The sequence below is a fragment of the Balaenoptera acutorostrata genome, chromosome 20, assembly GCF_949987535.1.
Source record: "Balaenoptera acutorostrata chromosome 20, mBalAcu1.1, whole genome shotgun sequence".
NCBI lineage: Eukaryota > Metazoa > Chordata > Mammalia > Artiodactyla > Balaenopteridae > Balaenoptera > Balaenoptera acutorostrata.
The window spans coordinates 40146597-40172478 of record NC_080083.1 but is presented as its reverse complement, the minus strand read 5'-3'; the positions used below and the strand labels follow the sequence as shown (position 1 = coordinate 40172478).

The following is a 25882-nucleotide window of genomic DNA, read 5'->3' as shown; positions in this document are numbered from 1 at the left end:
CTGGGTGAATTATCATTAAACGACACACTCAAGCTCCTTGCAGAATTGCTTTTTCTGAGCTGAGGTGGAAGGTCATGCTTTTTGGGCTTTCATCAGATGTTAGCTGAAGCAGCCCAAGAGTCCCTTTACTAAACTAGAACGGAGCTGCACACTAGAACCTGATTTCCCTCAAAATCTAGGAAGGTTTCTCCCCGCCCCAATAATAAGAGCCATGTAACTGATTGCCGTTCTCTTTTCACTCTGGCAACCAGGAAACCTGGAGCTGATTTTTTTCAGCAATGACAACCTTAGTACCTGTACATCATCCTAATCCCTCTCCACACTGCCCTCTTCCTCTAACTTGTTTTGTGGGTCCTGGCTTTCAGTGGCTTTTACCAGCTCACCATATGCATTTTTATGGTGAGCTGCCTCAAAACATTTGGGGACTGAGGTGAGGGTAAGAGTAGTTTAAAAACAAGACAACACACGGACAGTGAAGGGAAACACAACAGTGAAGACGGTGAAGACAACACATGGACAGTGGCCTGGGAGGGTCTTGCCTGGGCCCCACCTGGCCTCTCTCTTCCTGCTGCAGAGCCTGAGAAACGTGTCCACTACCCTGGTTTATTCACTGCCAGTTGGAAGCTGGGCTCTGACCAGCTAGAGCAGGGTCCCAGCCTACCAGAGTAAGTAGTTGGGGACCCAGAGCCTCCTGTCTGTCTCAGGCCAAAGCAGCTGGGATGAGGACTGCGCTTCTAGGCACGACAGTTTCATTCCCCAAGGACCCCTACTTGGGACCAAGGGCCCCAGTGAACTCCACTCCTGGAGAGGGAGCTGCAGAATCTGTGATGCCAGGAAACACTGTGGACGGATCCCAAAGGTGGAGGCAGTTTTGGTTTTGAGCCCCGAGAATTCCAGCCCTAACTCCCCAGGTCCACCTTTTTGGGGCTTGCTTAGTGAGGGTCCCAAGCCATCAGTAAGCCCCTTCTCCTTCTCCCCCACCCCACCACTCACCTCCAGCACATTCTTCTTGCTGGATTTGTCTTTGGGGGCCCAGGCGAGAGAGGCCCCCTTCAGCTCCACTGTGTACTCCGGGGTGGAGAGCTTGGAAGGCTGCCTCTGTGGGAAAGGGAAGAAGGGCTGGAGGGAGCATGGTTACAGGGCACCCTCAGCTCAGCTTGGGCCTGTCACAGCATCCTGGCTCCAATCTACCAGGCTCCCTTGGCTTCAGGGACAAAATGGGGTCACAGCTCTGGGGACAGGGGGCCCAAGCGTTCCTGGAACCCAGAGATCCTGGTACTTCTTAACCACAGAGCCTGCAGGCTGGCTGGTTGTTTGCTACCTGCCCACCTAGGAGAGGAAAGGAGAAAGGAGTACAGCCCCATCTCCACGAGCGGGTGTGTCCAGTCCCCAGCCTCCCTGCCCACCAGGCTGGAGCTGTCCATCCTCAAGGACTGGTCCCCAAGCCCAAGGTGGCTGGAAGTGCTTGTCCTGGGGTGATCTGCTCTCATCACCCCCTGCCAAGGCCCAGCTCCCTTGACACTCATCTTCCGTGGTCTCAGACGTAGCCTTTGGCAAGCCTGATGAGGTAAAGACCCACAGGAGTCAGGAGCAGATGGGGTGGTCCCTGCTGGGCGCCTGGGCCTTACCAGGCCACCTGCAGTCGAGGTCTTCGAGTCCTTGAAGAATGTCAGGATGCCGCCCTCCAGCACTGTCCAGGAGGCACTCCAGTTCTTCTTCCTAGGCGGGGCAGTGGTGGCAGGGCTTGGGTTTGGTCCTGGGCTGAGGCCCCCCTCCCACCCCCAGGAGCAGGGCGCAGAGTTTAAGAACACAGCTTGGGGCACCCAACCGTAAGGGGTGGACTCCCAGCGCTAACACCTGGTAGCCAAGGGACCTGGGGCAAGTCACTTCCTCAGTGCCTCAGGGTCCTCACAGGACCTCATAAAGTCGCTATGAGGGTTAACAAGAGCCTGGCATACGGGAAGTGCTCAGTGAACGTCGTCGTTAAGGCCCACCATGGAGTCTGGGGGCAGACGGGTTCTCACCGGAGCCGCTTTCCTTTGTCCACCGTCTTGGTTCGGTGGAGCACGCCTGCCTTGTCCAAGGTCTTGATCTTAGAGAAAGAAGGGGAAGGAGGAGGCAGTTAAGGGGGGAGCCACGGGGGGGGCGGGGGGGGGGCGGCGAGAGGCTAGCCTCCCTCTCAGCCAGCCACTCCCCACAGGTTGGGCCTGAGTCTCCACTGAACCCTCTTTGCCGGCACCTGGCCGCCGCTTGGTGGGGTGCCTGCTCCCACAGCAGGAGCAGCAGCAGGAGAGACTTCCTTCCAGCTCCGAGCCTCGCCCAGCTCTGAGCCTGGGATGACCCAGAACCCAGGTTCATTCAGCCCAGGCTAGTGCTCGGGGCTATGGTGGAGACGTGCCTCCAGACCCAATCCCAGCCTCCAGAGCCTCCAGAAACACCCCAGCTTTTCTGTGGGGGTCCTGCCAGGTCCTACATGCCCCCTCCCTTACCTTCTCCTCAGGTGGGCTGGCCTGGGCCGGGGTCTCATTGTCCTGGCTGGATTTGCGGATGCTTCGAGGGGCAGGGACAGGGACCTGGGGAGAAAGACACTGTCATATGTAACCCCCCCTCCTCTCCCCGGCACTCTCCCTTCCCCACCTGGTTACCTGGGGCAGCTCCCACTGAACGGAGGCGTCATCCGGATTGTAGAAGTAAGGCTTCCCGTGTTGGTCCTCCAACCTCATCCACTGTGGGGAGAGGGATGGTCAGGGACCTAGCTCACCTCATGATGGGGGAGCAAAAGGTTCCCTCCAACCAGAGCCCAACATAGCGCCAAAGAGTTTACACGGGCAGGTGTGGGTGATTCGGTCTTGGGCTGACTTGGAGCCCGCGCGGGAACTCAGTTTAGAGTGTTAAGGGGAGCGACCCCGCGGCTGTCTGGGACCATCTGCCCACTGCCCCTACCTGTTCTTGGGTGAAGTTGTTAGTGTACAGCGTCTGCCCATCCTGGCTCACGTGGCAAGACCAGCCTGGGGGTGTGACCAAGGGAGAGGCGGGGCCGGGCTCACCGAAGGAGCCCACGGGGGAATAGTCTTCCTCTGGGTAACTGGTCAGCAACTCGGGGTAGTCCGTCTCAGGGGTGGGGGGCTGCAGGGAGCAGAAGAGTCAGAGGCTCTCAGAGCCAGCAGTGACCCCAGAGGCCCGGCCCTTTCGGTCCAGGCCACGCCCCCTCGCCCTAGTTCCCCGGAGCTGTGGGAGACAGAGGCGGGGTCAAAGTCTCTCAGAGATAGCCCCGCCCACCCATGACCACGACTCCTCTCTCTCTGAGGCCCTCAGATCCAGCCCCGCCCACCCTGGCCAGGCCCCGTCCTTTCAGACGAGGCCCCGCCCCTCACCCTCTGGTCCCTGGGGCTGCCGGGGCTGAGGCCAGGCTGCATCTCCTGCTCGTCCTCCGGCTGGTCCTCGGACTCGTCCTCCCAGGCCGTCTCGCCCGTCAGAGGGTTGTAGAAGAACACCCTGCGGCTCTCCTCATCCCAGTACTGGCCCCACTCGGTCTCGAGGCTCTCGTGGCTGCCCACCGAAGCCGGAGACGTGGCCGGGCTGGCGGCGCCCTCGGCAGCCTCGAAGGGCGACTCCCAGGTGGTCACGCCCGTGTCCGGGTTGTAGTAGTAGGGGCGCCCGGTGCCCGCGTCCGTGTGCGTCTCCCAAACTGAGCCGGGGCCGTGGGCTGCGGCGGCGCCAGGCGACGTGGCCCGAGGCTGCCTCTCTACGTTCGCGTACACGGGCTCCGGGAGGTCATCCACCTGAGGCAGGAGGAAAGAGACGTGACCTTCAGGGCAGCCCCGCGGTCACATCGTCCCCACTCGGGCACTCGCCACTTGGGCGACTTTCAGCCAAGTCACAGCACCTCTCTGCCTCGGTTCCCCCAGCTGCAAAATGTCTGCCCTGCCCACTCCGGAAATTGTAGTGAAGAGAGAATGAGGAAATGTTCTTGAAAGTGCCTTGTAAAGTATGAAGTGCCCCAGATGCATGGGACAATTAGATTAATTATTTATCAACAGTAGTAAAATATCGATAACGAAGTTCTCCAGCTGCACACCCACAGGTGTGAATCAAAGGTTGCCCAGGAACAGAGAAATGCCCTGGGCCCAGTCCTTTCTCGCCCCAGGCTTCAGGACACCTGGGGGCAGGGCCCTGCTCCATTCTACAGCCCCCACGAAGAACCCCCAGCCCTCCTTCCTCCTCTGCCAAGAAAGCTCTGAACTGGAACCAGTACTGCCTCCAGTTCCAGATTTGGAGCTGGAACTTCCCCAGTACAGGGTTTGCAGGCCTCAGAATCAATTGCAGACAAGAGAAAGAGAAAGAGCCAGATGGGAAGGAGGAAGGAGGGCAAAGAAAGGTGAGCCCCACTTCCCCTCCAAAGTAAAGTGAGGTGGGCTGGAGGGTCCAGTCACACAGAATATAAGCCTGGTAATGCTTTACACCCTCACGGCTTCCTGCTACCTGCTGGGCAAACTCTAAGCCCTTACCACGGCACCAGAGGCCTTCCGTCACCTGCCTGTCTTCCCCCCTATTTCCTGCCACTCCTGACCCTTGCCTTGAACTTTAAGCTCCAGTAGCACCGGGTTGCTGGAGGCCCCCAGCCTCTCTGCTGTGTCTGCTACAGGCCTCTGCTCCTTCACAACCTGCCCCTCCTGGCTGACTCCTATTCCTTCTTTAGGACTCAGCTCAGGTGTCAGGTTCAAGATCTCTCCCGAGATTTCTCCTGTGTGCCCACCACACCCAGCCTAGCACCCACCAGAAAGATAAATAATGACACTATCAAACCCAAGGCAGCAGAATAGCACGAGGAGATTAATACTGTTTTCTAAGAATGCATAATGGTACAAGGGAAAAGCAGATTTCAAAATGTAAACTTAGCACAATTCCAATTTTGTGTTTTTAGAAACTCTCCAAAATGCTAACGGAGGTCATCTCTGGGTAGTGTAATTATAGGACTTGGATTTGGTCTTGTTTAGTTTTTTTCTTTTCTGCAGCATCAAAATTTTGTGCAATAAATCTTTTTAAAAAAATCATAGAGGGACTTCCCTGGTGGCGCAGTGGTTAAGAATCCACCTGCCAATGCAGAGGACACGGGATCAAGCCCTGGTCCAGGAAGATCCCACATGCCGTGGAGCAACTAAGCCCATGTGCCACAACTACCGAGCCTGTGCTCTAGAGCCTGCGAGCCACAACTACTGAGCCCACGTGACACAACTACTGAAGCCCGCGTGCTCTAGGGCCTGCATGCTGCAACTGCTGAAGCTTGTGTGCCTAGAGCCCGTGCTCCACAGCAAGAGAAGCCACCACAATGAGAAGCCTGCGCACCGCAACGAAGAGTGGCCCCCGCTTGCCGCAGCTAGAGAAAGCCCGCGCGCAGCAACGAAGACCCAACGCAGCCAAAAATAAATAAATTTAATTAAAAAAAATCACAGAAGTCCCTCTGTTGCTGTAACACCTTCACTAAGCTATAAACCAGGGGTCCCCAACCCCCTGGCCACAGACCGGTAGTGGTCCCCAGCCTGTTAGGAACTGGGCCGCACAGCTCGAGGTGAGCGGCGGGCGAGCAAGCGAAGCTTCATCTGCTGCTCCCCACCACTCCCCATAGCTGGCATTACAGCCTGAACCATCCCCCACCTCCCCCCCACCCCGGTCTTCCATGAAACCAGTCCCTGGTGCCCAAAAGTTTGGGGACTGCTGCTATAAACTACTCGAGAGGGGAAGCACCTCCCACTCAAGGCAGCCTCTCACTGGGCCTTGGGCAGGCGCCTACAAAAACATTCACTTGGCCAGCAAAGATTTGCCTGCTTTGTGCCAGGCACTGTTCTAGGCACTGGGAATGCAGCCGTGGACAAATGGACACAAATCTGCCCTGGTGGAGCTGACACTCTAGTGCATATGTGTGTAAATGGTGGTGGGGTGAGGAGGGCACCAAGCAGGGTGATAGGGAAATGCACCACACCTCAGTGATGACTGCTGTTAACAAGAAAACAAAAATAGAATGGGGTGTTGCCATTTTAGACAGTGTGGTTGGCCCCAGGAATGGAGGGGGCAGGAAGAGCTGCGTACACCAGTCCACCCCTCTCCCTCGCTCCACAAGCTCCTGTGTGGCTGAAATGGGACCTCCCACACCACTTCTTTCTCTCTGTCCACAACAGCCCTCCGGTGGCATCCTGTATTCCAACCACACTGGCCTGCTGACCCTCCCCCAAACACAAAAGGCATCTTCTTACCCCTATGCCTTTGCTCCAGATGTTCCTGCAGCCTGGAAACCCACCACCCTCCCTCTGCATTCCCTGCTGGTCCAAATCCTGCTCCTCCACTGGCACTCTGCTTGTCGCTCTGTTGGGGCCCGATGGCATTCTGCCTTGGTGGTCCGTTCATTGTCCACCCATCTGCCTAACTTCTCTGCCCCCAAAAGGCAAGAGTTTCTTGAGATCAAGACCCAGGATGATGTAACTGACCATAGTCGACCCCCAGCAGATGGTCCAATGCCCTGAGCCACACAGCCGATCCATCAAAAGCTCTTACTGAGACTTCCCTGGTGGTCCAGTAGTTAAGACTCCATGCTCCCAATGCAGGGGGCCCGGGTTCGATCCCTGGTCAGGGAACTAGATCCCGCATGCCACAACTAAGAGCCCACATGACGCAACTAAGGATTCTGAATGCCGCAACTAAAAGGTCCCACATGCCGCAGCAAAGATCCCACGTGCCGCAAATAAGACCCGGTGCAGCCAAGTAAATAAATAAATATATTTTTAAAAAACGCTTTATAACAAACAAAACAAACAAGCAAACAAACAAAAACACTTACTGCATGAGTACGCAAGTCAATTCCATGCCAAACTTCAGTAACAAACAAAAACCAAACACACCCGATATTACAGGAGAGACTGGGGTTAGCTTTGAGCAAGAATTTCCTGAAAATGAGAGTTCAGGCACAGGAACCAGGGAAATCCTTGGGAGAACAGGATGCAGGCAGTGGGTGGAGGAAAGTGGATGCCCGGACACACCTCCTACCCACCCCAGCTGGACCCACTGAGGTAGCGGCCTTGCTCATCCCGGGGACAGGGGCTGGAAGGGTGCCAAGGAAGGAGACAGGCTCTTGGGAGTGGGGATTTCCACGTGGCCAGGCTGCTGGCCTTGCCTCTGAGTCCACAGGGAGTCCCAGGCTGGTCGGGATCTTGTACAAGGAACACCCCCAGCCGGTATAGAGGAGATTTGGGAGGTAGATGTTGAGGCCCCCCACGTGACTGTCACCAGGCAGAGAAGACACAGAATTACACTGGGGAGCTCCAGACTGCAAATCAGAGGCCAAATGGGGGCAGGGCAATGCCCCTTGGAGGGAAGCACAGTCTAAGGATTGGAGCTGCCCCAGAGACACAGGCAGCTTTGGAAGGTTGTGAGGGGCCTTCGTTTGAGGTGGGCAAGCAGAGTTGAACCACTGCTAGGGATGCTGCAGCGCTGTGGAAAGAGCTGGACTGAAGTAGCCCCGAGGCCCTTTCAGACTCTAGAACTCTCTGCAGAGCCCCCGCAGTGCTGAGATAGAGGTACTTTCCTCTCCTGGCAGAGCCTCAGACAGGCTCAGACTGGCTCCTGGAAGCCAGGTGGTGAAGCCAGGCCCTCCAGGCCCTCAGGCCTTCAAGGAGGAGCTCTCCCCGCTTAGAGCAGGGCTGCCGCCCCTCCCCCAACTCCTGGAGGCCCAGACTAGATGCAGACACAGGGGTCTGACTAGGGCACCAGGGGCTCTTGGGCCCCAGATCCCAGTCATGTTAGAGACACAGGGGACACTGAGTGGGAAAGAGAAAGTGGTCTCCCACCTCAGTCCGGAGAACAGAGCCAAGAGGGGCCCGGCTGTCACCACACCCAGCTGCCCCCGTGCCCCTCTCAAAACCAGTCCCCTCCCCTTGCCCACAGGCAGGTGACAGGCCTGCCTCTCCCCTCCCCGCCCCCAGCCCTGAAGCAGGTCGCCACCTCTCAGCATCCCTATGCTGCCCCTCTCAGACAGGCGGGGCCTCAGAGAAGGAAAGAGGAAAGAAGGGAGGAGTCCCAACCTCCGTGAGGCTCCCTCAGCTCCCAGCGGGGCCAGAGGATGGAGGCCCACTGGCAGCCCCTGACCCCATAGCCCCCTCTGCCATCCCCATCAGAGCTCTCCCCCCGATGCCAGGGTCCACTACCTGTCCCCGCAGGCCCCGACTCTGCCTCCTGGTCAGTTTGGCAATGATGTCCACCATCCTGTGCCCCTGAGCTGCTGGGATGGAGCCCTGGGAAGGCTTTGGGGGTGGAGCTAAGGGGCACAAGCCCAGGGCTGGTACAGGGCAACAGGGAAACAAGAAGTTGCCTTGAGATGGCGGGAGGCTGAGCCTCCAGCCCATTTCCTGTCAGGGCTGCGGAAATGCTGCCTGAGAAGGAGGCCGCCTGAGACAGGGTGGGGTGGAGTCGGGTAGGGGTGCCTCGGGGCAGGGGTGTTTTATGTCCAGGGAAACCACTGACCACCCCACTCAGTGCTCTGATTACCAGTGAGTTCTGAATCCCAGGCCCAGACACAGACGCGGAGCAGGCCGCACAGAGGACGGCACTGGGCCCGTGGGTGGGGGAGGGGTGGGCTGCACAGACGGGGGGGCCGGCAGAGGGGGCAGCTGGGCGCTGGGGCCTGGGCTGGTGTAGACAGGACAACGAGTGGCCGTCAACTCCTCCAAGGCCCAGGGAGGATGTGATGGAAAAGAGGAAGCTTCTATGTGGGGGGATGTCTCAAAGAGGAAGGGGTCTGGGCAGATGTGGTATCAGAAGGAGCTGGTGTCTGGATCCCTCCAGCCACGCGGAGGACAGGAGGGATTCTGGCCACACCACCATCTACCCGCCTGACCGCCTGGGTCCGCCTCCTCCAGCCTTGGTCACCAAGACGCATGCGTGCACCCTCACCTGCGTGCCCACACACACGAGCAGGTACGCCTGGGCCCCTCCCCCACCCTCCATGGACCCAGAGAAGGGGATGGGGACTAGCCCCCCACCCCACCCTACCCTAAGAGCTTTCTTCTGGCCTCCCCTCTCTTCACCCCCTCACCAGGTGGGCGCTCACAGAGGACACAGCACGTCCTGGATGAGAAGCTGCGGCCTCTCCTCCGAGCCTCTGGGGTCCATCTTGTCTTTATTAACCCCCTCAGCCCCAAGTGCCCACCACCCGGCAGCCCGCAGGCTCGCCCGCAGTGGCTGAACAGGACGCTCTGACCCTCCCCCTCCCCCCTGCATCCCACGGCCCTCATCTCCCATTTCAGCAATCCCTCACCCCCCAGCCCTGGCTCTCCTTCCTTCCCGGCCCACATCCCCCAGGCTCTCCTCCCCTGCACCCACTGTGGGCTCAGGACAGGGACACCCAAGTCGAGCCAGGCATGGTGTAGATTTGGGGTGTGGAACACTTGGGGAGACCCCATTCAGAGCAAGTCTGAGGACTATGCCCTACTCTGCCCTCAGGGCTCTAGTATCACTTCACTACCATCCCCTGTGCCCCAACTCAGAAGCCAGCAGCCCAGGGGCAAGACTAATGCCCCAGAGAGGCCTGGAGTCCTCACTTGTCACACATATGGCACAGCACATTGTCCCCACCCTGAGGGCCAGGGCGTGCGCGCGCGCGCACACACACACGCGCGCGCACACACACACACACACACACACACAGCCACCAAGAGAGATGGAGCCAAGCCCCAGAGAAGGGAAGAACCTCTGTAAATTCCAGAGCAGCTGAGCCACCAGGGAGGAGCTGGGGTGGGGAGGGAAGACAGGAGGACAGGTGCGGGAACCTAGGCCCTCAGCACTGCCCTGCAGGAGGAACTGGGGAGCAGGGTCCCCCTGTGGCAGGGACCAGGAGTGACAGTGGGGGGATGGCTAGGACCACAGAAAAGGCAGCCAGCACCCCGCCCACTGCTCCTCCCCTCTAAGAGGCCTGGCCCCCACGCCTGGGACGGAGCAAAACCCATCCACACAGCTCTGGCCTGTCCTGGTCACCAAGGTTGGCTCCTCAGGCCTCCTGCCTGGGCTTCCCCTCCCCCGGTGAGAGGAGGTGGTGACCACAGCGGCTCCCCAGCAGGGTCCTCCTCGCTCACCACACCCTCAAGCCTCGAGAGGCACACGCGGGGGGAGGGGACACAACAAGCCAGCTGCATGTCACCCATCTCTCCAAAACTCTCACAGAAGTATCGGGCCAGGAGCAGGTGCAACCAGAAAATCCCATCAGCTCTCTGGGACCAGAGGCAAAAGAAATGCCCACAGACCAGTGACTGAGCCTAGGGACTGGCTAAGGGGGGCCGGGGGAGGGGGGACAGGAACTCCTTGGCTGCGTCTGAGCCTGCTCTGTGCGACCCGGGCTGGGGTGGAGGGGGAGCGGGAATGAGTCGTGATCTTTGTCCCCAGGGGCTTAGCCGTGTACAGAACCGCCCTGTTCTGGCGTCTGTCCCTCCTCTGAGCACACCTTCTCCAGCACAGAGTCCAGGCCTCACTCCGTATCCACCCCTAACCCTGAGCGACGGGTGCACCAACGCGGAGCGGAGCCATGCCTGGCCCCGCCCCCGAGAGGCACTTAGTGTGAGACTCCAAACACAATGACCTGAGGTGAGGTTCTTCTCCTGGGTTTGGGGCAGAAGCTCCATTCAATTAAAGGGAAAAAAGAATGGAGCCAGAGTCCAGAGACCTGGCGTCTTGTGTAGACTCTGTCTCAGTGTCTCTCTGGGCAACCCCTGGAATCTCTGGACCTCAGTTTCTTTATCCATAGAGTGGGCTGTCATTCTCTCCCCCCCTCACAGGGTTGGTTGGTACAAAAGAGCCAAGCAGGTACCTGATTTCCCACACCCACATGGGGACATGGGGAAGAAAGCAGGGTTGCACTTCTGCTTTTCTGGTTTTGGGTTTCAGTTGGGTGCCCTTGGCTCTGGACTCAGCCTCTTGGTGCTCATCTCCTGGGTGCTTGGTGTCTCATCTCTGCTTCTCACTCTACTGTGCTAGGAAAGCTCAACCAGCTTTATTAGGTTAACAACTTGCAACTGTATCTCCAGGTTACTGGGCGGGGTGAGGCCTGGGGTGGAGCCCCTTCACCACTTACCACCCCCTGTGCTCTGAGGAAGGCTGGCAGACACCCAAGAGGTCTCCTGCTGCTGGGCCAGGAGGAATCAGAAATGGTCTGTTGAGGACCCTGCTGGCCAGCAAACGCTGTGATTATGAGCCAACCTCAGGAGGTGGGAAAATGTGACCGGGTGGTCATCTTCTGCCACTCCCTCAAGCGAATCTGTCCCTGTGCTCACCTTTCCTTCTCTCTCCCCTGATGGGGGTGCAGGGTCCTCCTGTCCAAGCCGACCTCCCCAACGGGCCCAGGAACCCGACTAACTCTCATTTGCTCAGAAGCTGCCTCACCTCTAATCTCCAGCCCCTTCTCCAGCCTTTGTCCCTTTGGCATTTCAACAAATTCAAGGTCTCTCCATCTTGGAAGAAAAAAAGTGTGTGCCTGGACCCAGCCCTCCCCTCCTCCTTTTCAGAGCCAACTTCTTGAAGGAGTGCATTCACCCATCATCTCGCCCAGATACCCAGCCCCCTGCTCGGGTCTCCCACAACCTCCTCAATGACTAATTTGGTCCTGGTCTGGCCTGACTTCTCTCTGGTCCTTAGTCCTTATAATCCTCCCCCTCCTGGACTGCCTCAGGCCGTGGCCTCTTGGTCTGTCTCCTTCCTCTGTCCATCTCCTGGGTGCTTGGTGTCTCATCTCTGCTTCTCACTCTACTGTTCTGGGAAAGCTCAACCAGTTTTATTAGGTTAACAACTTGCAACTGTATGTCCAGGTTGAGAAATCCAACTGCACCCCTCCCCCCGCCCCAGGATGTCCTTGGTACACTGAAAAGATGCACGAACCGAGTTCATCTTCATCCTCCTCCCCATCTTAGCATCACCTCTGTTGCTCAGGCAGAAACCTAGAATCATCCTTGATTCCTGCTTCCCTTGTATCACCTGTCTCGGAGCCCTGGCGATGCAGCCTGCGGAAACCTTTCAGACTTACCCGTCCCCAGGTAACACCAGGCTTAGAGGAGCACGGGAACATCACCACAAGGAAGCCAACATTCAGCTCTAAAACAGACATTCTACAGGACAACTGGTCTGGTCTCTTTAACAAGTCCGTGTCAGGGCAGAAGGAAAGGAAGGGGGTTGTCAAGGGAGATTTAAGAGACAACCAAATGCAATGAATGTATAGGATTGGATCCTGGTTTGAACCGGCTGTGAGAGACTTGTCTTAGGATAATGGGGGAAATTTGACTATGGCTTGGATCTTAGAGGATATTAAGGCATTAATGTTAGTTTTGTTAGATATAATAATGGTATCATGGTGATAGAGAAAAAGATCATTTTTAAGAGGAGCATGCTGAAGTTTTCAAGGGTGAAATATAATGAACTCTGGAATTTGTAACTTTTATAATTTTATTCTTGGCAAAAAAGATAGAACAAACATGGAAAACAGTAACTGTTGAATCTAGCTAATACGTATAATTATATTCACTTCAGTATTGTTTTTTCTTTTTTGTATGTTTGAAAAATTTCATAATAGAAAGAAAAAAAACCCTCAAACTTTTTTTTTTTTTTTTTTCTATTCTTCATCCTCAGTGTTACTACTCCACAAGGTATTCATTATTTCTTTTTTTTTTTTTTTTTTTTTTTTTTTTTTTTTAAATATTTTATTTATTTATTTATTTATGGCTGTGTTGGGTCTTCGTTTCTGTGTGAGGGCTCTCTCCAGTTGCGGAGAGCGGGGGCCACTCTTCATCGCGGTGCGCAGGCCTCCCACCATCGCGGCCTCTCCTGTTGCGGAGCACAGGCTCCAGACGCGCAGGCTCAGTAATTGTGGCTCACGGGCCCAGTCGCTCCGCGGCATGTGGGATCTTCCCAGACAAGGGCTGGAACCCGTGTCCCCTGCATTGGCAGGCAGATTCTCAACCACTGCGCCACCAGGGAAGCCCCATTATTTCTTATCTGGAAACAGACCGGCCCTTCCAGCTCTCCCCTACTCCCAATCTGTCATAGACAAAGGAATTTCTCTCCCTTTAAGATATAGTTCTGGGGCCAGGGATTCTGAAATATAGCAGCTTAAACATGCCCTGCTTCTCTTCTTCTCCCAGTTGCTACCCTCTACTGCCCAAACCAAGTGGGAGCTGGTGCAGGTGAGTGGACAGGACCTGGCTGGCACAGCTGAGAGGTCCTGAGACAGAGGCTGGGACCCGGGAGACCCTGTTGTAGACTTCCCCTGTCACGGGACTGCACCTAGGGTGAAGACAGCGGGAGCCTTGTCCAGACTCCTTGCCCCCAGGAGCTGACGGGGAGCCAAGCAGGTGGGCTAAACACCCTCTGTCCTTAAGGCTGGGCCTGCCGAGGAGGCAGGGAGAATTCACACTGGCAGAGACCACCGCTGCTCTAGGGACCCCCCCACCAAGCTCACCCCCAGCCCTGAGGAGCAAAGACTCATAATAAACTCCACTCCTCTGACAGCCCAGGGGCTGGAGAGAGATGGAACAAACAGAGCCACCAAACTGGCCACTGCTATCAGACCCCAGTACGATTGGGACGCAGGACACGCTAAAGATGCCATCACAAATCATGGCAGGAAGAACTTGTCAGTAAAGGGGGATGGGACAACTGGATGACCATCTGGAAAAAAAAGGTAATTAAAGGTGAGTCGACATCTCACTCTGTCCACTCACTCAGACATACCCCCAAAGGATCAAAGATTCAGATGTTAAAAGTGAAGCCATAACAACAATACTCAGAGAGGAAAATATAAGCAAAATTCTCTTGAAAAAAAAGCCTTTGTGGGATTTCCCTGGAGGTCCAGTGGTTAAGACTCCGCACTTCCAATGCAGGGGGCGCGGGTTCGATCCCTGTTGGGGAACTAAGATCCCATATGCCGCGTAGTGCAGCCAAAGGAAAAAAAAAAAAAAGAAAGCCTTAGTAACAAAGATTCTAAATCTAAACGCCATAAAATAAGAGAGTTATACATTTGACTACATAAATGTATTTTAAGAAAACTTGTGTGGCCAAAAATTACCATTAGCAAAGTCAAAAGACAAACTTTGACAAGGGATTACAACTCATGTAATAGACAAAGGGCAATTTTCCCTACAGAAAGACCTCCTGGAAATCAACAAGAAAAAGACCAATAATTCAACAGATAAATGGGCAAAGGATAGGAACAGGCCATTCACAGGGAAAGAGAAACAAATAGTCCTCAAATATGTAAAAAGATGCTTATTCTCACTGGAAAGAGAAATGCAAATTTAAGCTACCTTAAGATAATACATTTTACTGTCAGATTGGCAGAAAACAAAATTTTGATGACACTCAGTTGGCAAGGCTGTGGAGAAATAGTCGTGCTCATTTGCATTGGTGGGAGAGCAAATTGGTATAAGCCCCACCCACAGCAATTTGGCAACATCTAACAAATACCTTCTATTTACCCTTCAACCCAGCAACTGTACTTCTGGGATTTATCCTCGATTTACCTATAAAGGTGTAAAACATTATTTATTATAGTGTTGTTTGTAATAGCAAAAGATAGGACACAATCCAAGTGTCCATCAACAGTGGACTGGTAAAATGAATTATGATACATACCTACAATGGGAAACCATGTAGCTATAAGGAAGGATACTTTCTGTGTACAATCTCCAAGATACACTGTTAAATCAAAAAGGCAAAAAATAACAAGATGTAGGACCCTGTGTCCTGCATACTATCTTTGTGTAAGAGAGACAGAAAACAATCAACTATATATTGATACCAGTTTGTTTTTGTATAAAGAAACTCTGGAAGAATAGAAAAAGAATTAATAAAAGTGGTGACTTTTGAGCTGATGAAGAACAGGGCATGGAAGCAACGGTGTGTGTGAGAATTATTGCTATATACTTTTTAATATTGCTTTGATTTTTTTTAAACCATGTAAGTATATTACCTGGTTTAAAAAAACAAAAACAAAAACTCTTTGAGGCTATTCGAAAGATAGAGAGCTGGAAAATATAATTACAACGTGAACAAAAAATAAAAACTCTTAAGGAGATTCAAGTAAGGCACAAAAGAAGGGAAAAAAGGACTATTTTAGAACTTAAAATATATTGTTGTACTACTAATTGAAGGAGAAGATAGTCACTCTTGAGATTCAAATGTGTGGCCTGGGAGATCAAGCAGAAAAACATCTCAAACCTCAGAGCAAAAGCACATAGAGATGGAAGTAAAGAGGGAAAAGGTAAGAAACCGGGGGGATCCAGCCAGGAGAGCTAACATGCAAAGGAAAGAAAAAGTAAAAGAAACAATAATCATGTAACAAAAAGATTTTCCTAAGCTGAAAAAAGACCCAAGTCTACAGACTGACAGGGCTCTGAGAGCTCCAGATGGGTTGCTGAGAAAAAGAATCCTTATCACACACATCCTCTACAACACACTGGATTCGGAACCCCAGGGAAAAGCAGAAGCCACTAATGACGAGCAAAGTGCAGCAGGACAACAGATTAACAGGGAGAGAAAAAGGGAATCAAGAGCAACCTGTCTGAAGGGGAAAAGAAAACCACAAGGTAAACCAATAAATGTAAAATAAACCATTAGTGGAACTTCCCTGATGGTCCAGTGGTTAAGACTCTGCGCTCCCAATGCAGGGGGTCCGGGTTTGATCCCTGGTCAGGGAACTAGATCCTGCATGCCGCAACTAAAAGAGACCACGTGCCGCAACAACTAAAGACACCGTGCAGCAACAAAGATCCCCGCGTGCTGCAACTAAGACCTGGCGCAGCCAAATAAATAAATAAATAATATAATAAAATAAAATAAACCATTAGTAATAAAATCAAGGACAGTGTAGGGCTTCCCTGGTGGTGCAGTGGTTGAGAATCTGCCTGCCAATGCAGGGAACACGGGTTCGAGCCCTGGTCTGGGAAGATCCCACATGCCGCGGAGCAACTGGGCCCGTGAGCCACAACTACTGAGCCTGCGCGACTGGAGCCTGTGCTCCGCAACAAGAGAGGCCACGATAGTGAGAGGCCTGCGCACCGCGATGAAGAGTGACCCCCGCTTGCCACAACTAGAGAAAGCCCTCGCACAGAAACGAAGACCCAACACAGCCGAAAATAAATAAATAATTCCTATTTGAATTTCTCCCTCCTCCATTTAAAAAAAAAACAAAACTTGGTCCATCAGTTCTAATAATTCAGTTTCAAAAAAAAAATCAAGGACAGTGTATCAATTGTTAAATGAAATGTGAACAGATTGAATTATCCCATTAAGAGACAGCTTGGGTTTAAAAAAAACAGTGATATGATATGTACAAGAAATACACTTTTAAAAAAAATGATAATGGTTGAAAATAAAAGGATACTGAGAGACCAGCAAGTGCAAAAAATAAAATAAAATGAAATAAAAAGGAAGCATGGCCATATTAATAACAGAAAGGTGGAATTTCAGGTTTAAGCACTAAGCAGGATAAAAAGGGACATGGCATAATGATACAAAGGCATGATTTGTGATGACAGGACAGTCAAAATCTGTATGCTTCCAATAGCTTTATAGTTAAACAGAAAAAGCAAAAACTATTAAGAGTACAAGAAGAGGGCTTCCCTGGTGGCACAGTGGTTAGGAATCCGCCTGCCAATGCAGGGGACACGGGTTCGAGCCCTGGTCCGGGAAGATCCCACATGCTGCGGAGCAGCTAAGCCCGTGCGCCACAACTACTGAGCCTGCATTCTAGAGCCCGCGAACCACAACTACTGAGCTTGCGAGCCTAGAGCCCGTGCTCTGCAACAAGAGAAGCCATCGCAATGAGAAACCTGCGCACCACAATGAAGAGTAGCCCCCGCTCACCGCAACTAGAGCAAAGTCCGCGCGCAGCAACGAAGACCCAACGCAGCCAAAAAAAAAAAAAAGAAAAAAAAAAGTACAAGAATAAATTTACAGAGAGAATTTGAGTGGGAGATTTAATAAACCTCTATCAGAATCAAAACAAAAGACAAAAAAAGAAGCATACAAAGGAAATGCATTTGAATAATATAATCAATAAACTTGATTTGATACATATGGACCCTTACATCCCTTAAACAGAAAATATATACAGTTTTTGCAGGTCTATGAAAAACTTTGAAACCTTAAAAAGGAATACTTTCCTGGTAAAATATGAAAAGGCCAAAATTAACTAGAGAACCAGTGGAAAACTTGAAAAGACTAATTACCATTGATGAGAAGAAGAAAAAAAAAAAATCTGTCACTGCAAAAGCACCAGGTCCAGAAGGTTTTGCAGGAGGCTGAATTGTAGAAACCGTTAGGATTCACCTCTGACATCCCCTCCCTGGACAGGAGGATTGTAGATTTCCCTCTCGCCTGAGAGATCCCGGGAGGGGGGCTTCTCGGACGTGCCCTCCACAGCACCGTGCAGTGGCATTCGCCACAAAATACTGTAACTGTCATTTACTTGTCAATCTCTCCCCCTGGACAGTAAGCTACCTGAGGGCAGGGACCACCTCTGATTTTTCATTGTCTCTCAGTGCCTGGTAACATCACCTGCCATTTACTGAATCAAGGAACGTGGAAGTGAAAAAGTACGGCATAATTGTCAGCACACTGGGATGCCTGTAAAACTCCCCAACATGTAAGCCTAGGAAAGCAGAATGGATGGAGAGAAACCCAAATCCTAAATGATTAGATTGAAGTTCCCCCTCCCTCCCCTTTATCCAAATATTTGCAATGGGGTTAAACTATTTTTATAGGGAAACAGTAATTTACAAGTTCAGACAAGGCGAGGAGTACTCCAGTGTATAATGAGGAGCGAAGAGGGCTGGCAGGGTCTGGAGGCAGGGCCCTTCTGGGCTTCCTCTCTCGGGCCCAAGTGGGCCCAGCCTCCAGGACAGACATGGAGCCTAGACATGGAGTCCTGGCCCACTCACCTTCATGCTCACGGTGGACCTCCAGGCAGGGCAAGGAGAGGATGCAGGGCGGCACCATGGAGCCCAGAGCCTGGGCTGGACAAAGGGTCCTGCAGGCCTCACCTTGCCTAGGCAGTAGCTCTGGAAATCCCCTCAACATCACAATCCTTCCTCAATTTGGAAACAGTCTCCGAATTTTAGCAAGCACCCCTTCCCGGGACCCAGCGCCGGGAGCCCCATTTCCCTCAACACCAACCAACATCAACTATCCCCTCGCTGCTCCACTTAGATCCAGCTCCAAATCTCCCCAACACTCTGCCGTGGAACCTTGACCATGTTCTGATCATCAGCTACCTCCGGTCATGATCATGGGCTTTCCCATGCCCAGGACCTGGCACTGACTGGCCATCGGGGCTGGCATTCAGTACTGACTGCCCGACCCCTCCCACTGTTGGACCGACAGCTCCAGGAAGGGCAGAGAAAATAGATACAGAGTGAGGCCAGCTGCCGGGCCCCAGGAAGGAAGTGGGGAGGCAGGTGGGCTTGCCGCGGGGTTGTCTCAGGAGGCCTGGGGGCTGAAGGGAACCGAGTGAAATGAGGCCCAGGCTGTGAGAGCGGGGGAATCACCCAGTGACAACAGTCTGCAGGGTGGGAGGTTGCTCCTTTCCGCCTTGGGAGCAGTGGGCAGGGGGGGCTCTCAGTGGGCAGGAATGTGGGGTGAGGATGGGAGGGAGCTCCCCAAGAACCTACTCTTTCACAAACCAGGTCATAGGCTGGGCAGTGGGGCTCCCGGGTCAGCCTGGGGCTGCAGGTGAGCCATGGGGAAGGTAAGTTCAGGCCAGGTGTAAAGCAAGCAGCTGGGCCACCCCAGGGCAGCTGCCCTTGCTGGGTGGGGGTGGGCTGAGTTGTTGGAAGGAGGGCGTATGGACAAGGGGACTCATTAGGTCCTTCGCTTGGCCTCGGCTCCCCTGTTCTTACCAGCCCCCCGTTTTAGAAGGCCCCCTGGCTGGTCCCAAAGGGGGATCCAGGTGGGTCAGCCCAAGGCCAGTTCCCTTATCTCCATCACAGCTGCCTGGGGCTGCCCTTGGAGTCTGTCCCAGGGAGTGCGTGCCAGGGCTGGGATCCGGAGAGGAGAGCGGGGCACCTGGCAGCAGGGGTCACCGGGTGGGTTCTAGGGTACGGGGAAAGGCCGGGAGGGGAGTCGGGGAGAGCGTGGGAAAACCGCTGTGGCACGCCCCTCCTCCCCCCAGGGTCCCAACTCCTTGGGAGGCGAAAGGTCACTCACAGTTCCTGGCAGAGGAGGAGGGAGGAACGAGGGCCCTGGGGCTCCTTCCAGTCCAGAACACGCTCAGGTGCGGTGCCTCCTGGGCTGTTTGCATAAGCAGCTGCAGAGGCCGGGGCTGTAACGCCTTCCTCCCTGGGGCCAATGCCCCGGCAGCAGGGGCGGGCTCCAGTCCAGGTGACCGGCCTGGGCCTTCCCACCTCTGAGTCATCTTGGGGCAGCGATGGTGACCACACCCTGAAATCCCAGAGTCAGGACGGCCCGTCGCCCAGGGGTGACCCCGCAGCAGCCACCGGGGAGGAGTCTCAGAGGCCCCTTCCTCACCAGGCTTCCCTGGGCTCCCCGGGTGCCTCCCGGCGGGTGTGCGTGGCTGGCAGGGGTACCGTCCTCCAGCTCACCTCCCGCCTCCCTCTCGCCCGCCTCAGAAGGGTGTGCTTCTGCCCCCTCCTGGGACATCTCATTCTCAAGGGGAGTGTTTGGAATCCCTGCCTCCTCCGTGCCCCCATGCCCACGGCTGGGCACATACGGAGCACACAGAAAAGTGAACACTTGGGGATTCCCTGGCGGTCCAGTGGTTAGGACTCCACGCTTCCACTGCCGGGGGCCCAGGGTTCAATCCCTGGTCAGGGAACTAAGATCCCGCAAGCCGCGCGGTGCCGCCAAATAGTACCCAAAAGTGAACACTTGTTTGCCTTGGGCTTGTACTGTCCTTGCTGAGAACAGGGTCCCAAGCCTGAAAGCCACCTGGCTGAGACTGAGCCTGGTAGTCAGGGTGGGGTTTGGGGTCTGGAGGCCTGCAACTGATCTGGAAGCAGCCACCTCCTGGCCGTGTGACCTTTGGCCAGTCACTAAAGCCTTTGAACCTCTGTTTGTACTCGGGACAAACGTTGGGGGGGGTACCCATGCCTGCCTTCCGCGCTGCTGGGAGGATGAGTCTTTGAGAGCCCACAGGACCGTTAGCCCCTTTGGGACAGGGACTGTCATGTCTTACCATGCTTTGTGTCCCAGTGGCCAGCACACGCTAGATGCTCACTATGTGCTTCCCTAGCCAAGTGAATGGTTAATGACGAGGCTATGAAATGCCCCACGTGGTGCAGGCTCCTCTCTTCTGGCGGGGACAGTCCCTGCCTCTGCCAATTGTCCTGCCCTCCTCGCCACCATCTCCGCTTGTCCAATGGTCCATCAAGTGGACACTGTTCCTACCCCCCCAATGACCCCATGTCACCTCCATGCACACATCCTTGCTCCTCCTCAGAGGAAGCAGGTCCCTTCTCCTCTGCTCTGGGTCCCTCCCTCACTCCTTTCTCCTGGGATCTCATCTCTTCAACTACCTCCTCACCATCCTCAGCCTCCCCCTCTTCCTGCCCCTTCACTGAGATTTGGGGGAGTCTCCACCCTAGATCTGCACCCGCATCTGACCACACGGGTCTCCCTCCCTGCTAAGCTTCTGAGAGTTGTCTACATGCTATCTGTGTCCTCACCTTCATTTCTCTGATCCTTTGCTCTCTGCCTTCAGCAACCCCTTGACCCCTTGACCAGCTTCTGATAAGGTGGCCACTGACCTTCTGGTGGCCACTACCGATAAACGTTTGATGGCCTTTATCTAACTTCCTTTTTCTCTGGACACTTCCCCTCGGCTTCTGGGCCAGCACTCCTTGTTCCCTGACTGTTCTTTCCCCTTATGCTCCTCTCTCCTCCCTCTGTCAGTCACCCAAATGCGGTAGCCCCAAGGCTGTTCAGGTGCTCCTATCCCCACGTCCACATTCTCTCCACACCCATGGCTCCGCCATCACAGGCTGAAGGTCTCCTCCTGGATGGCAGCCCCAGCTATCCGACTGCCTACTGGACCAGGCAGGGCCAAAGTGGGCACCGCGTCTTTCCTCCACCCCTTCCTCCCCGGTTATCCCAGCTGTGAACAGCACCACTGTCTGCCCCAGTGTGCAGACTGGGAGACTGGAGTTCCTCCTGATTTCCCACCCACCCCCTCGACCCATCAGCCACCAGGTCCCGCAGAGTCTATCTCCCAAATCTCCCATTATCACTGCGTGCCTGGGAGACCATGAAGGTCCTCGTCATTCTCCAAGACCCAGCCACAGGGGTTTTTCCTCAATCCCCCTCCCTTCTCTGCTGAAAGCCTTCCAACAGCTGCAGGATAAAGTCCAAGTTCCTGGCGAGAGCCCATGAGCCCCTGCTCGGCAAGACCATCCACTCCCGACCCCAAACCCCCATTCCTGAGCCTCAGCTGTAAGGCCCCAAAGGTGCCGCATCTTCCCGCACCTCCACCTCTACCCATGCACCCCGAGTATAGCTCCATCACAGGTGGCCTGTGCCAGGCACTGAAGCATCTGTCCCCTCCTCCCAATCTCCCGTCCCAGACAGTGAACCCCTCAGAGCTGCAGCTGTGCCTCAGTCACCTTTAGATCCAAAGGCTCACCTGGTGCTTGGCAGGTGTTCAGTCAATTCACATGTAGTGAATGGAGGGGAAAGGTAGGACCTGCTTCTCCTGCATCCTCCAAGGAGAAAACAGGCAGGCTCACCTTTCAGGAAACTGCTTCTCTAAATGCTACCTTGAACAACTGAGCGCAGGGTGGGATTTCCTTCCCAGGAGGGAACCACCTGCCCACCCCTGGAGTTTGTCAGGGATGGGGTGTCAAGGGAGGCCCACAGCTGACACTTGAATACAGCACAGTCACAGGGAGTGTGGTATTATACCCATTACACAGGGGAGGAAACAGGACCAGAGATGCTAAGTGACTTGTTGAGGTCACACAGTGAATTAGGGCCAGAAGTGGGACTGGGCAGAGCCTCTCTGCCAAAACCCAGGTGTCTGGGAGACACCCCAGTTCCTCCCTGTACAAGCCCTACCCCCATCATCACCTGTGTCCACATACTCCTAATACACCCCTGCAGCTGCCGCAGCTAGAGGAAGAAGGCGCAGTGACCCTGGCTCCTGGGGTGATTTCTCTTCTCAGGAGGTACCAGGATGCGGGGAGTGGAGTGGGGGGTGGGGTGGTGTCTCCTCTCCCTCTTTCTCCCATCTTGGTCCTGGGCTCATGGGTGGAGCCCCTTGGGCAGACCTGCAGAGCCCCGGCTCATGGTAAGGGGGCTGGCTCTCCCCGTCCCTCTTCAACACATTCGGCAAGGCTCTGGACCAGGCCCTATGCCAGGTGCTGGGGTTCAGACAACAAGGCCAGTCCCCCACCTCAAGGATCGAGGAGTGCACCTCCAAGGGCCAGACAGACATTCCCACCATCACAAGGACAGAGAATGTGGAGAGGCCCCAGAGCGCGCCGCCGAGAGCCTGCTCAGGAAACGGAGGGGCGCCGGGGAAGGGGTGCTGGCATCCAGCCATGTATTCCAGAGAAGCTGTCTGGTGGGTTAGCAAAGGCGCTTGGCTGAAGGATTCGCCCCATTCCTGCTCCGCCCCCGCTCCGCCCCCACAACTCTCCCCGCTCCGGGTCTGGGTCCCGACCTCCTTCCCCACCCACCGCATGATGTTCTCCGCTCTGGTCACCAGGGGGCGGCTTGGCCCTTGAAACCTTAGCAGAGGTGGCGTGCACCCGGAGGAAAAGATACCCAGTGGGACCTCAGCCAGTCTTGGCTGACCGCCTACTACGTGCCAAGCACTTCCATGCTTCACCTCGTTTAAGGCTCTCAACGCCTCGAATCTTTTGGTATTGTTCTGCATGTACACAAGAGGGCATCGTGGCCGGGGGAATGAAGCGGCTTGTCAAAAGAGATGGCAGGTGACCCAGCAGAGTCAAATTCGAGTCTCTGCCTCAAATCCTGAACACTGCACCATAACGAGACCGGGCGGAGGGAAGACCCAGGAACTCACAGATGGGGACGGTGCCTCTTTCTTCCCAGACTCAGTCCCTGCACGTGGCAGGCATCAATATTTATTGCAATCATATTGGGTCCAAATAAGGAAATCAGAGACTCACAAGTTTCAGGGGTCATCCATCCCCTACCCCCTTGATCTAAACGCTAACTGAGACCCTGAGAGAGGAAGTGGATTGCCCATAATTACACAGCTGTCAGATGTGGCACATGTCAGAGGGGGCCTGTGCCCCTCACCCCCCCACCTCTCCCTGAAAAGTCCCTAAACTTGAAGAAGTCCAGGCCGCCGAAGGATTCTGAGGATGTAAGAGTTTTAAAAAGGTGTTCTTATTTTAAATGATACTTAAATAAAAATTTAAAATTTCCCAAATTTACATAACTGGATTCTGAGGCAAAAAGAACATCCTCGCGATAACTGGACTTCTTTCTGAAACAAAACCATCGAAATTACAAACAAACAAACAAAAAAAGGAACTAAAATGTTGGAACCAGTCAAAAAAGGAAGCAGACCCCTGACTTTCACATCCATTATCTCCTCCGACGCCCAAGCTCATGTGAGAAAGGCGAGGCAGGCAGAGCCGCCGGCGGCAGGTCCACAGTCCCCTATTTCATTCCGGATACGTTTCGGAATGGTTCGGATTTTAGAAGGATAACCGGCGCACACACCTGCCACAGGTGACATACTCTCCCAGCAAGGCTTGGGCAGCAGTCTGTAATCGGGTTTATTTGCACTTCTGCAGCAAAACTTGAATGTTCACACTAAATGGGATAAATTAAGGCCGTCCACGGCCGCACATCGGTTCAAGTCAAATTTTGCCATCAGCTGAGTTACAAAAACCCTTTGGGCTCCAGGGAGCTTTGACATTTGGGAATTGCAGGTAAGAGATCGTGAGTGAGCCTGTACCCCTCTCGTTTCGTGGTTGAGGAAAGTTAGGCTCGGCGTGAGTGGTCCAAAGCCGGCGGACACTGCTGCTCCGTGGAGCCCGACGCAAGACCGAGCGGGTCTCCTAGCGCCGCCGCCCGCGGCGGCCGTAACTCCCGCCCGTCTGCCCACTCCCGGCTCCCCGTGGCGTACCTGCTCCGGGTGCTGCTCTAGCGGCTGGCCGCGCACGTCCTGGATGGCCTCGTAGACGTTTTCGGAGTTGCTGCGCGCCAGGGGCCGCGGGCACACCCACGAGCCCGCCACGCTGCAGGCCTTGAAGCTGCCCCCGCTCCCGAGGAGACCGGCAGGGGGCGCGGCGGTGCGGGCCAGGTCGTTCAAAGACTGCGCGGGCCGCACAGGTGCCATGGGCCTCGTGTACAGGCAGGAGGGCAGGCAGGGCGCCAGGCTTCGGCGCTGGGTTGCTGCGCCGCGCCGAGTTAGGCCGCACATGGAGCCCGCGCGCCCCCGGGGCTCGGCGGGCGCGCCGTCGGGACCGGCGGGCGCCGACGCTCTCACGAAGCGGTAGTCATAGGCGACCGGTTCGGGGTCTGCGGGGCCCGGAAGGCGCGCGGCCGGCTGCGGGGCGGGGGCAGGGTGGCCGAGGGCCGGCAGCTCGCGCACGTACTGCGCCGGCAGGTAGAAGGGGCGGCCGCCGGGCTCGCTGCGCACGTGCCACCAGTGCTCCGTGCTGCGGCGCAGCAGTCGGTAGCGCTCGTTGGGCTGGATGGCAACGCGGCGCCCGTCCTTGCCCGTGTACTCGAAGGGATGCTCCACCAGCACGTACACGTCCCCCTCGACGTCCGCCGCCATCGCGGCCGCGGCGTGTCCCTGTGGGCAACGAGGAGAAGGGGCGCGGAGGTCAGGGCCGCCGAGCCGGGAAGCGCACCGCACTAGGGAGACGGAAAACTTGGGTTCGAGTCCCGAAGCTACAATCGTTTGTGTACGTTCAGGCCTCAGTTTTCCTGTCTCTAAAACGGGGGAGTTGGATAAAATAATCTCTAAGGTTCTCATTCTTACACTCAGTGATGGAATTAAGACAGCCCTTTCATTCTGTTGCGTTGATTGTAAAATTCTATCCCTTGGTGGGGAGATTGTGGGTAATACTGGTCCAGCTTTTCAGCCAGGGAAGCTTTGGCTCAAAGAGATGGGGGTGATTGCCCGCGATAAAGTCGACAACACGTTTGCCTAAAAGTTGACTGGGCCTCAGTTTCCGCGTCTGTGAAGTGGGAAGAATAGCCCATTCCATTACCCCCGTCCCACCCCTCCCCGACGCTTCCAGCCCTCAGGGAATCGCGTCCTTGGCACCCCGCTCCCCAGGCGTGTGCGCCTCAGGCCCGCGGGGACAGGGTTGGGGCGCGGGCTCCAGGAGCGGCCCCCGCTTTGCTCTACTCTGGGAGTGTCCCTGCCCCGCTTAGTCCAAGGGCCTTGGCGTGAGGGGCCGCGACTGCCAAGGCCGGGGGAACCGGTTCTCTCGGTTGCTCTTTCCTTCCCCAGCGGCTTTGCCACAGACGTGAACCCGGAGCCCGGCCAGCCCAGACCGACCGGCACCGCCCCCTGCTCTCTGGCTCCCATCTCCACCTCCCGAGAGAGGCTCGGCCTTGCGGCCTGCCCCCCTGCCCTGTGATCTCTACCTTGCCCCATGAGAATGGCCCCTAGGGAATGCACTTTGTGACAGTGACTACCCGTGCGGTGTACCCAGGGGCCCCCAAAGCTCTCCTGGAGTGATCACCACAACACGCCCCCCTCCACGCCAGCTCAGTCTGGCCCTTGGTATGTTGGGGGAGGGAGTCAGAGCCCAGTTGTAAGCCTGCCTGTGTGGCTGGTCCCTCCAAGCCTTTACATCGACCACACCTACTGACCCACAAAGGTGACCTGGGACCAGCAGCTGGGAGCTCG

The 25882-nt window shown here is 55.2% G+C and overlaps 1 protein-coding gene across 4 annotated transcripts in view; it reads right to left on the bottom strand.

Moving 5' to 3' along the window:
* ARHGAP27 (Rho GTPase activating protein 27) overlaps nucleotides 1-25882 on the bottom strand; it is a 33330-nt gene that overhangs the window by 5792 nt on the left and 1656 nt on the right. For 3 of the 4 annotated variants that reach the window (XM_057536719.1, XM_057536720.1, XM_057536718.1), the window contains exons 3-10: nucleotides 24140-24814; nucleotides 3375-3782; nucleotides 2944-3126; nucleotides 2646-2726; nucleotides 2490-2573; nucleotides 2025-2092; nucleotides 1629-1719; nucleotides 994-1098 (exon numbers count right to left, since the gene is read on the bottom strand). In XM_057536719.1, coding sequence (XP_057392702.1) covers nucleotides 994-1098; nucleotides 1629-1719; nucleotides 2025-2092; nucleotides 2490-2573; nucleotides 2646-2726; nucleotides 2944-3126; nucleotides 3375-3782; nucleotides 24140-24796 — 1677 coding nt within the window. In that variant the 5' untranslated portion in view covers nucleotides 24797-24814. Of the gene's footprint in view, nucleotides 1-993; nucleotides 1099-1628; nucleotides 1720-2024; nucleotides 2093-2489; nucleotides 2574-2645; nucleotides 2727-2943; nucleotides 3127-3374; nucleotides 3783-24139; nucleotides 24815-25003; nucleotides 25115-25882 lie in introns of those variants that run through there. The other variant, XM_057536721.1, reaches the window with a different exon arrangement.